Source organism: Amblyomma mixtum, chromosome 1, assembly GCF_055824585.1.
Source record: "Amblyomma mixtum isolate Tamu chromosome 1, ASM5582458v1, whole genome shotgun sequence".
Taxonomy (NCBI): Eukaryota; Metazoa; Arthropoda; class Arachnida; order Ixodida; family Ixodidae; genus Amblyomma; species Amblyomma mixtum.
Genome location: NC_143012.1, coordinates 297,093,361 through 297,105,516, shown reverse-complemented (window position 1 = coordinate 297,105,516; position 12,156 = coordinate 297,093,361). Strand labels below are relative to the sequence as shown.

At 51.3% G+C, this 12,156-nt stretch overlaps 1 protein-coding gene across 2 annotated transcripts in view; it reads right to left on the bottom strand.

Annotated features, from left to right (window-relative positions):
• LOC149372167 (proton channel OtopLc-like) overlaps positions 1–11,208 on the bottom strand; it is a 74,026-nt gene extending 62,818 nt beyond the window's left edge. The window contains exon 1 of one of the 2 annotated variants that reach the window (XM_089566550.1): positions 10,708–11,208. In XM_089566550.1, the coding sequence (XP_089422676.1) occupies positions 10,708–11,045 (338 nt within the window). In that variant the 5' untranslated portion in view covers positions 11,046–11,208. Of the gene's footprint in view, positions 1–1,526; positions 2,770–10,707 lie in introns of those variants that run through there. The other variant, XM_089566551.1, reaches the window with a different exon arrangement.
• Between the last annotated feature and the right edge of the window lie 948 nt (positions 11,209–12,156).

Here is a 12,156-nt window from a genome sequence, read left to right as displayed (position 1 = left end):
AATTCACCTCAATCCATTTTCTGCTGTGGTACTTCTACCAAAACTATGGGAGTCCTTAGGAATTTTGTAGAGTTGGCCAACTCCCAAATTTTGGGGGCCCTCAGATTTTCAAGTTTGGCGGTGCCCTATGATTGGCCCATTGGTTGTCACGTGATACTGATGACGTCACAACCCTCTCAATCGCATTCATCGATCCCGGGGAGTCCTCATAACCCTCTACTGGCACAACGGTGCAGCGGTGACGGGTGAAGTCACTACCCCGGCAGGTGGCTGTTTCAAACATAGCCACCGGTCGGGCTCGTGTTACCCAGGTTGCTCTTCCCGAACTCTCGTAGGGCTCGTGCGCAGAGCCACGGTGGGCAGGCCGCAACCGCATTGAATTTGTCAACGGCGGGCGGGCTGTGGTGACGTCATTAGGTCCCGTGAACTCTATCGACCAATCGCGAATTTTTTCCGGAAATTTTTTGTAGACAACTTAAATGCTATTGCACATAAAAAAAAATGTGTCATCGGTGATTCCGACAAGGGTTCAACCGCTTCTATTGCTTTCTCATCGCCAACACATAAGGTAATTAGGTATAGCTGTGATTTTTTCACCCCTTTCTGCCTTAGAAGAAGCAGCGAAGTGTCCAAATGCAGCAAATATTTGCAAAACCAGAGGAAAAGCCGAGCAGCCAAACAAAATAAAACGATGCAGTGCTACCAGCACTCTTCATTGCACTCACGAAAAGCTGCGGGTTGTGGGCAGTTCTCTAGCGAGAAGCTTCGAAGGTGGAGGCTGCAGAATAGAAGACCGCCTTCAACCGCGCTATGAAAGGGGATCTCACACCGAAAGCAACTCATGCACTGTATGAAGCGATTATTCTATTCTCCACTTCCCTTCATGTAACCCTCACTATCAAAAGTACCCCTTCGCCTGAGGCAAACGCAACCATAAAAATACAACGTTCACTGGAATAACTGGCAGCTGGTTCTGTAACTCGTTTCGTGCCATATTTGTGTTCCGTTTTCTTTGATTCTGAATTGGCATGGACACGGACGGAAATGACCGCGCCTGTTCCTAAGTGCCTAGAGCCATCCATATAATTAATTCTCTCACGCGAAGCTCTTCTTTTTCTGCTTCATGTAGGATTATTATTACTTTCTTTTCTGCCAAGTGCAGCTCTCAAAATTTAAAATTTTCCCGGCGGCCAATTTTGGTGTGTACCTGCATCGGTGCTTTGTTACACAGAAATGATGAGGATTAGGCTGAAACATCGCACCCGAAATATAGAACAAAAGTCAAGGGAATAACCTCATGATCCACTTCGAGTTTGTTTTCAGTGCTTTCAGTAAAGGCCTGCTCGGCTAAATGAAACGCGGCGCTTAGACTGCTCGCCTCCACACTCGCAACGCGCAATAACGAAATGCATGGCGGAAAGCAACGCATGGCCAAAGCTGACAATGAGAGGACGGAAGAGGCGGTGACAAAACAGCAGCGGTAGGAAGCGCTCAAGCAGAATTTTTGCACGGTGGCGAGGACTCACTTGCCCACGATGAACTGGACCTTCTTCCTGGGCCTGCAATAGTCGCAGCCGGGCCCGCTCTCAGCCGAGCCGTCGTTGTCACAGCGGTCGCACGGCAGCCTGCCCGAAGTCGGCAGACACCGGCTCAGCCGACGAACCAGCAGCGCCGACAGACCGGCCAGTCGGCCCGGCTTATCGGCGGCCGTCACCAGCATGACTGACATGCGCACTCGGTCTTCACAAGTGTCCAGCCTTGCCACCAGCTTTGCGCACGGCTGCTAAATGTTTAGCGTAGCCCTTCTGGCCCGCACAGGAGACTCCAATGAGACAGGAATACGATTTCAGCGGCGAGAGTGAAGTTGCGAGAGAGACGGAAGGTTTGGATTAGGCGCCCATACTGAGTGTCGATGGTGCGTGGTAGACCGCGGCTTTACCGATAAGCAATCCGCGGCTCCCGGAAAAAGACGCTCTGGAGTGTCCCTCCTCGACCAGCCAAACAACGAGGCGTTTTATCGGGTGAGAAAACCTCGCCGCTCTTCTTCGGGTTCAGCTTTGGGGTCAAATTTACGGAGCAGCAACGTTAACGGAGAGAGGTGCGCTCCACGGAGCTGCTCAACTGTTCCTCTCGGAGCGCCGGAACGAGGCAAGCCGCAGAGCGAACCAGTAGGAAAAACCGCGCTGAGAGCGTATGACACCCGTGAGCCGAGCCTAGAAGTTCTCCGCTAACGAGCCACCTAATTACAGCGCCGAACAGTCATTACCAACTTTAGACAGCTCTCCGTCAAACACAATCCAACAAAGCCAACGAGAAGGGAAGGAGAAAGAAAAATAGAAGGCTGGTTGAACCAAGACGGCAGCGACAGACATGCGCTGTTTCGAACGCAAACAGGAAAGCGTCCCGACACGCTTCACCGTGGTCGCTTTGAGTTGAGACGAGCGGCGAGAAGGACAGCGCGCTGAATCACCGGGACCTGCCTGCTCCGGATTCACGCTCACGACACACGCACACGAGGCAACGGCGCAGGGGCAGCTTTCCCGAAGCGTGAGGCTCCCTTGCCGCTCCTCTCCCTACTCGCAGCAGGAGCGGCGTGACACGCAACTCGAGTGACCGACCGCTCGCGTGCCGACACCGAGCCACACACGGCCGGCCTCCAGCCACGCGCCGCAAAACAAGACACGCGCGAGCGGCGACAAGTTCGCGCGAACGATCAGCGGCGACAAGGCGACTTGGGAGAACGACGCGCGCGCGAGCGCGGCAGCAGGCGGCGGCGCCTTGGCAACCGACGCCAACCTCCTCCACTTCCTCGGCTCGGCCACCACGAGTCACGAGTCGCGGCAGTAGAGACGGACCAACGACGTCTACCCCTCCCCACACAGCCTCTCTTCATCTCCCCCCCCCCCCCCCCCCGCCTCCCCCTCTGACGATTGTCCGTTCGCGAAGATCAGACCGTGCACGACGTGTTCGCGCACGTTTCGGCTCGTCACGATGCTCCGAACTGAACTGGGCCCACACCAGCCAAGCGCCAGAGAGCTGGACAGAGCAGCGCAGAGACGAAGCATTTTCTTGAAACCACGCTGTTCGGATGAAAAAGAAAATAAAAGCTCTTACACTTTTCTCTCTCCTCGGAACTAAAGACCCTGCAACTTTTACTCAGATTACCCCATCCTGCCCCCTCGGCTTTCAGCAGCGCTCACTTCGACTTTTACGTGCTTCATGCTGACCACAAGCCTCCCGCTGTGGCGACGTCGCTGAATTTTCCGTTCTGGCCTCCTACTAGTACTACCAGTTACTACTGGTACACTGCGCGAAATGTAAGCACTACGACGCCTGAAGACGTAACCGCGAGCACGGCTTGAACCGCAACGTAAATATAGCACCAAGCTTACGGGGATAATAAAAAGCTGTGCAAACACTAGACGCGCAACGGTATGTTAAAGAATGCGGGACTCGATACGTTTGAAATTGTTCTGTTGTGCGTTCATCACGATCAACTGGATGATTAATGCGCTTGCGCTGCTGCTGTTCGTTTTGAAACTCCGCGCACAATGTATTGCCAACTGGCTCAACGTTCTGTTAGTTGTCAGCTACTCGTGTTCCTTCCAAGCTGACTGTTGTAAGAAAAAAGGCTTTTTCATTTTTTACTGCAAAGCATGCCGCTTTTCATTGTTTTTTTTTTCTTGCTCTATTGAGGTGGCGACAGTAGCTATATATAGGGAATGGCGCAGACACTGTACGTACAAGCAAGAAAGGCAACATTAATCAGTTTCGACTAGAAAACTGTTCACTCTCTTTGACGAATGTTCTCCCCTGTTACAGCCTATCTGTTAGTGAATTGGCCCAACGTACTAAACACTACCGAGCATATACAAAACGCCACACGGACTTGCATGCAACGGAAGCTGCACGTACTTCACCTCTCCGCCCAACACGGCAAACTGCACCCAAATCCATCCGCCACGCCTTTGTGAAGCTGCATTATTTCTAGTCGTCACTCCTACCAGCAAATATGCAATATACTTCAGTCGAACCTCGTTATAACGAAACGATTTATTACAAAATATTGGATATAACGAATGAGTGATGATTCCCATTAAAATTTCGGTCAACACGGGCTATACCGAAGCTACGGTTATAACGAAGTAAACGCCGGGCCCCTTCAGGTTCGTTGTACCGATGGTCTACTGTATATAAAGACTTCTGCTACCACCGCCGTGAGAAGCACACGCCAGGTTACATTGATTGGTTTCTGTGAAGACACCGAGCACTTGCCAGTAAGAATGCCCAGGTAACGCATGATGTTTCCTTCTTGTCGCTGCTTAGTGCCCACGCAGTAAAGAAGCGCACATCTGGCAAGAGCAGAGACAAGCTCTGGCAGTATACGCCGTGCAAGAAAGCATGCAGTGACCAGTGTATGCAACAGTCCTTGCTCGCTTCCTTATCATTACGACCAGCCGCCCACCGCTGCTTTGCGCTGAGGCGCTCGTGTTGAGGTTATGGGCCCGAATTCCGCGGTTTACATCCCAACAGGAGTCGCAAAGTGAGGCTTTGTGGTGTTTTTGCCAGTGCCGAAATATATTCGTTTTTGGTTTCTTATCCCCTTTAGCTTCAAGAAAGAAAGCATTCCTCTGTTCGTCTGTTAGAAAAGTGCACCAAGGTTTCGAGACGAAGAATAAAACAGATATAAGCAGTGTAATCCTGCGAGAACGAATCGTGCTTAGTGTCGGAAGAGCTTATACGCTAAGCCCTGCGCATGCCATATCCACGCAGCTGTTTACGACCGCCAGCCTTGTCCAGCCGCACCTGATTAGGAGGCTGCCATTTTGTGACCGCTTTCTCAGCGTTTTCAGGGTCCCTGAAATTGCAGTACCATTTTTTTAGCTGCATCCTCAGGGGACAGTCTACTTCAGGCTCTCTAATTTAAATTGCTCGGGAATAAAGGAGAAGCTGCGTCCATTTAAATGAAAACTGATTCGTCCAGAAAAAAAGCCCTTAGATACAAGCGCGAAATGGGTGCGCAGCTGTTCCAGGAATGCACATCCATCGATTTTCATGCAGCCCCTGAATTCTCTGGAGGCCAAATGACGCGGACAACTTTTCTTAATTATCTACGCGGCCATAATACGCTTCTAAAGACAGAGGAGGGGTCTTTATCGTTACCCAGATGAGCCCTGCAGTACACATCTACATTAAAAGAAAAAAATTTCAGCCGTGAGGAAGCTTTTCGTGAGCGATGCTCATAATCACGTCACTGGAGCGGACCAGTGACGCGGCAAAATACGGCACAGCGGTGAAACGGGAAACGACTGGGGAGCGCGCAGTCGCACATATTCTCAGCCGTGCTTCTTCCGTATTTTACAAACCTGCACATCACCTTTGATGGCGGTAATAGGAATCACGCCGGTGTAGTTTACGTAGGCAAAGTAACAGGCATCTATGGATGTATCGCACATTACAGTGTCAGGAACAGCGCTAGGATATTTTGACCATTTTTCAGCTTCTCCGCAAGATTCGTTTTCCAACTAAAAGCCTGGTTCACACTGCAGACGGCACTCGCATTCTTTGTGGAAACGAAAAGAGTCAAAGTTTCCCCTTCTGAGTAAACTCAGGAATGTCACCAGTTGATTTCGAGATGGCCCCCCAAGGAGCTGTCGAAAGAGTACAGTGGTACAATATAGAACAGGGGATGAGCGTGAACCTTCGGTGCCACTAGCCTCGGTTACACGAATGACAGAAGTGGACTCCAGTCAACTTTTTGAGGGAAAGAGGAAGTTTTGAGTAGGAAAGGCGGGACTCGTCCTCTACTCTCTTCCTCACATTTTGCACTTCCCTCAAAAAATGGACTGAAGTCTACTTCTGTCGCATTTTTGTAAACGCGGCTACTGCTGCAGAAGGCAGGGAGGGAATAGAAAGAAACAGGCTATGTTCCAGAGCCGGCAGGAGTGGTCTACCTCTAAACTTTCTGAAACTTTTCTGCTGAACAAATTCCGCTGGCCCGCACCGTCGCTTCATCTCTCCGCACCCGTAGCCCGAGCAACGAACAACCCGCATACAGCGGCACGGGCATATAGTCCAGTCTCCCTCCTTTTCCTGCCTAGCCTCTGCGGCAGGCAGAGCGCGACCATGCGGATTTTTCATTCCCATGAAGAATTTGAAAGTGTCTTCTGCGTTCGAAACCTCTTGGTTGCAAAACAAGCCTTGCAGAGAAGCTGGCTTACAGATTTCCGCAAATGGTTCGTTGAAATAGCGCACAGTAACATTTTTCTCCGGCATGATGCTCCCTGCTACCGTTCCTTACAAAGATCGACGACAGCTTCAAGCATTCTCTTACCAGATTTTATTCCGGGACTGAAGGAAGCGCCCAGCAGAATTTCGCGGACTGGCCCGCAACCCCTTGCCTCCCTTTAGCGCAGTCACTGTACACTGTTTCCGCAAGCTGCGAAATCGCGACAAATTAGATTCGCTTGACCCCGGGAGGGGGCGCGCGTCGGTCCCACCTGGTCGACGCTCAAAAGCAGATTCCCTACACGTCGCTTCTGAAAGCGCTCCTCAAACAACCAGAACCACAACAAAAGCACTACGCAGAAGCTGGACATGCGCGAACGCCGCACCGGCACACGTTGACACACGAATTCCTCAGCTACAACGTCATATACGAAGGCCCAAAACGCCACCCTCGCTTCTTGGCCCCCCAGAGGTGGTAGCACTTCCGAATAGATAATTCAAAACGAAAAAATAAACAGGATGCGGAATCCAAGTGGCAATGGCGGGGGTGCCCAGATGGTGCCTGTGCAAACACAGCCCTCCAAGAAGCGCCAATGGCGCAGATAAGCGAGGCGAGCACGCACGCACGCACAGACGTGCACGAACCCGAAACTGGAAAACAGCCGCCGGCGAGGCTGGCAGCCCCGTGCACAGCAGACCGCGGCGCCCACACAGCTGAACTGACCGGAGAAGAAAGAGAGGCTTCGCGACCGAATCGCAAATTCGGGCGCCATTAGGACGGGGACCGGCAGGCGTGGTGTGGATTCGCAGACACCCCGATGCTGATACGCCGAACTCACGAAATTGCCCCCCTCTGCAGCCCATCCCACCCGACTACTTCTGCGTCCATTCGTTCTGCTCGGCGATTGGAATCGTGACCGGCTGATGTGTCTTTCGACCACGTGGGATGCACTGCACGCGCTATCGTTTCTTGTCGATGTTTTTTTTTTGTTCTTTGTTCTCTTCGACGCGTGCTTCGTATCCACGGTCGTATCACATAAGCAGAGACACCTGGTCGCCAAAGGAACGTTTCATGGATGTGCGCTTGTCTGCTGCTACGTATGTGTTACAGATTCTGCGCGATTCGCTACAAACCTCAGAAGGTAGCGACAGTGGTAAATTAGACCTCTCCTCGTAGGCGCATTGAGGAACGGCTACCATAATCGTCCTCTAGTGATTATGATATTTCCCTGGATTTCCTACAAGAAGTTCGACGTACAAGTTTTCCTGATCCTTTCAGCCTTCTTATATGACACCAGCGGAATCCCCGAGTCAGAAAGGAGACACGACTGTTGTCGAAATGAATGAAGGTCGGTGCTTCGTTTAACGACAAGTACGGATAGCAGCAGGGATGGAGTAAGCGGGCTTGTACTGGAAGTGTCACTTGCACAAAGCTGCACTTGGTTAGCAGATTTGTCAGCAGAGGTATCCCCGGAATTGAAATAAGGGAGGGGAGGGGGGGGGGGGGGGTGAAGGTAGAGGACAAGCGGTAGTCATTTTTAATTTTTTTATTTCGTGGTTTCTTCTACCACAAGCCAGCCATGGACGATGTGTCCCTTTACGTACACGGCTTTCTTCCGGCGCTATTACACAAAAGTTCCCGTTGTGCTAAAAAAAAAAACGTTTCGAATTACGGGGGAGCCTTCATAAAAACAAGAGGGTGTGTACACCACCTCAAGGGGATGTGTAGGGTAATCACCCTTTGTGAGGCTCTGGTCGAAGACGTCCGTCTCGATTTCTGACTCTCGACAGCAGCACAGTTTACCGCGACGTCGGACGCATTCTTCAACAAATGAAAGCAGTCACAATATTGCATCTCCTTGCATTTTTGGTGACTGAACGAGTCAGCGGAAAGCAGGAAAAAAAATGTACATATGATCATAGACAGAACATGGAAAAAAGTAGCTTTGGGGTGAGCGAAACTTTACCACTGCTGTCGTATGCAGGCGATCAGGCAAGAAAATGCGTACCGAAAAACGCGAACGCTATTACCAGAGTGAACACGGGCTACAGGCCACGATATTCTGGAAAGACCAATCGTTAATCTTTTTTTTATTATTATTTCTGCATAGTACTTTGTCCCGTGGCGTGGCATCCCCTGCGCACGAGACTTCAAGAAATACGTTTCATGAATGCTTCGTGAGGAAACAAACTTCTCTGAAACAGACTCACTGTCATCGATTAATGCCACGCGACATCGTTAAAGGCACTTCGCGGTGAGTGGTGTGTGCTGTGGACCGCAAAAGTTTCCGGATCACGGGAGCGTGAACACCGCCTCTGGAAGTTATTCAATATGGGGAAGCACAAACATTTATTTCTGCTATACTTTAATGGCCTTTCCTTGCTCCTTCAAAACTTAAATTTTGGTCTGGCATTAATAATTCGTACTGCTGCTGACCGTTCGGATAGCGCATTCTGCAGAATGGAGAGAAATTCTCAGTGGAAGGGCGATGGAAATTTTATATTTTTCTCAGGATGCCGCACTCCGAGAACAGCTGCTGCTGACGCCTAAGCGAATGCAACACATCGAGGTCCTGCGCGATTTTCGGGAGAGGGGGGGGGGGGTGCATTTGGAGGATTTGGCGAGGCCATACAAAGATTTACGCTGTGTTTTTCCCCAAGACAAAGATTTAGCAGTACGTGTGGTACACAGCTCTTGACGCTATTCGTGTTCATGGATCTCGGTGTCGCCAAATAAAGCGCACTGATTACCGCTTGTAAGACCAGCTTTGCTGCGCACCGAATTCGTCTTCGGAAAAACACGTATAATATAGCTCCTTCCCAGAATATAGGAGAAGGCCTCAACAAGTAGTGGCACCCCGTGCAATTGCAGCCTTCCTGATTTTAACAAGATCTCCTTTGTGAAATACGCCCGCGAGCATAACAGCAAGTACTGTCGCTACCGTCACATTTTTATACGGGCCAACAACATTTAAGAAGTAAGGTAATCAGCCGTACACCGCACTGGTTACTCCAAAAGTACAGCCAGGACGAATGCCTCGCTTCCGTGGTGAGTTTATAGTACGTGTTTGTAGTGTAGTGGGTTTGTAGTGCGAAACGACCGATCACATTAATTGTTGCTCACTCTCTCTTCGTAAACTACATACATTTCTTCCTTACGCGCTTTTAATAACAGGCTATTTTAGCCCTAAACATAGGCTGGAAATGCAAGGAAATATCTTTTTCCAGTGCGGAAATACACAGACGCTGCGAGTGGATTTTGTATCTATTCGAACGCGTCTTTCAATCGGTTCTCGTAGGATTGCAGCGACAGCCAGACTTTCGTATCTCTCGTTCCAAAACTTGCCCACTATGTTTTTGGCGTTATACTTTTCTCTAACACTTTTGGTTTAGTTTGGTTTATGGGGGTTTAATGTACCAAAGCGACTAAGGCTATGAGGGACGAGGTAGTGAAGGGCTCCGTAAATTTCGACCACCTGGGGTTCTTTAATGTGCACTGACATCGCACAGCACACGGGCCTCTAGAATTTCGCCTTCATCGAAATTCAGCCGCCGCGACCGTGATCGAACCCGGCCGCGGCGGCTGAATTTCGATGAAGGCGAAATTCAATGGAACTCAAGATGTCCTGTTTACTAACCTTGCAACACGCGACAAATGACAGGATATTTTTAATGCCTTAAGTGTGTTATTGCCATTATTTTCGGAGTTGGTGTTGCCCTTTCAGATTTAATGTCATGATACGTCGCGATGACGATTGCTCGTGCAAGCCAGTCAAAAATTTTGCCTCCATTTACACGTAATAGAATCAAGCCCGAATCAGCGCGAAGGTGAGAGTGAACATCTCAGGAATTTCCGCGCGCAACGCTGTGTATGGTTGCACGCGTGCTGTCCGAAGGAGTGACGCCATTTGACAGCTTGCGAAGTGGGGCCTTCGAAACGCATGCCTGTCAAAGGCATTGACAGATCAATGGGCAAAGAATTTACGCTATAAGAAACCTGGTCGTCCACATTTTATGAGAGCTTCATATAGTCAGTTATAGCAGCCGACATGGGCTCACTGCTTCCGGTCATCAACAACGCATCTGGTTGACGAAATAATACGACAGCTGACAGCCAAAACTGATTTCCAAGGGAGCCATCGACAAACTCTGTTGTGTCTGTACAAGTACCCACAGGCTCCTTACTATAGCAAACAGCTACAGGTACTGAAACGAGACGCTTGCAAACAAAAAATACGAGACGGGAGACGAGTGAGAAAGGCACGCAGTTCTCAGTCTACAAGCCATCCGTCACAACAAGCGTGTTTAAACTCGTTATGGTTCCGTGCTGTCTCTCGGCCTCCCTCCAACGAAACACGCGCTTCCTTCCAGCAGGCCAACAACACAGCGGCTGTCAACTGAGCAAAGCACGCTCCGACCGACTCGGGAAGGGGGGGGCGCGGCCTCCGATCAGTGCACAGCCCCACTCCGCGCACTTACTCTTTAGCGTCCTTGCCGGGGTAGTCCCCTTCGAGGTAGGGCTCGCTGGCGCATCCGGCCGACGAGTCGGACTCGAGCTGCTCCGAAGTGGCCGTGGAAGCCGGGTCCACGGTTATCTCGGGCAGCACCGCGGTCGCCGGCTGTGCCTGTTGTAGTTGCGGAGGGGGCGCGATGCGCACCATTTCGATGGCAGTCTTCTGCGACAAGGGCTCCATCTCGATGTCGGAGTCGATGCCTCGGTCCAGGTCCATGTAGAAAGAGTCTCGCGAGCCGCTGGAGCCCCTCCGCAGCCGCAGGCTCAGGTTGATGCTGCTCCGGTCGTCATCGGACGCGGCCATCGCACGGATGCCACCATCCGAGCACAAAAGCCAGGAGGCCGCCCCGACCCTCGCCCGAGCGGCCACTCAAATCGGCCGCCGCGCCACTACGAGGCTGCTCCGCGGCGCACGGAACGTCCCCACGCTTCCGCAGCACCACGCACCACGCCGCTCGCTCGCTGGACCAGAAGCGGCCATTCCCCATCAGACCCTCGTCCGCTGGCGCCATCTCTCTCTTGGTGCACGCACTTGCGCGGAGGGGCACTTCTTTCAAATCGCGTTGCAGTAATGATCGTGTTGAAAAAGCGTGGGGCAACGCATGACGCAGCGTTGATTTATGTTGCCGATGCTTTAGAAAATGCACTTCGCGAAGAGCTTCGACCTGTTAAGATGGCATTTCTACTGCGCGATATCTCAAGAGCGGAGAGACGTCTAAGCGGAGTCCAACGCCGGGGTCCAATACCTCCACAAGCTCATATCTCCAATCACAGAAAAAAACAGCGACCCATATCCGTCATCAAGGGCGTCCGCAGAACTTTTTCCAGGGGAGGGCGGCACCACCTATATCCGGGGATGGGGGCGGCAGTAGGTTAGCACCAAAAAGGGTGCATAAATAATATCCGCAATTCCAGGTAGGGGGGGGGGGGGGGGGGAGTTCAATCGCCCCCCTTCCGGAAGCCCATGTCCGTCATTACAGGCACTTCATCGAACTGGTAGCCCCAAGCCACCCTTCAGGCCGACGGATGCCTTGTCTCCTTCGACGTGGTGTCCCTTTACACAAAAATCCCCGTAAAACTTGCGGTGACCGCTACGCGAGACGCCCTACAACGCGACGACACACTCAGCACACGAACCCCGCTGAGTGTAAATGACGTATGCCGCCTCCTGGAACTGTGCCTATCAAACACGCAATTCTCGTCAAACGAAGAATTTTGCAGACAAGTGAGAGGAACGCCAATGGGAGCCTCCATCTCTGTCGTCATGGCACATCTAATCATGGAACACATCGCGAAGAACGAGCCCTCAACTCATTCCACCCACAACCAATGCTTTTCTTCAGGTATGTCGACGAATGCTTCGTAGTCATCAAGAGATCTAAGATAGAAAATTTCTTATCTCATTTAAACTCCGT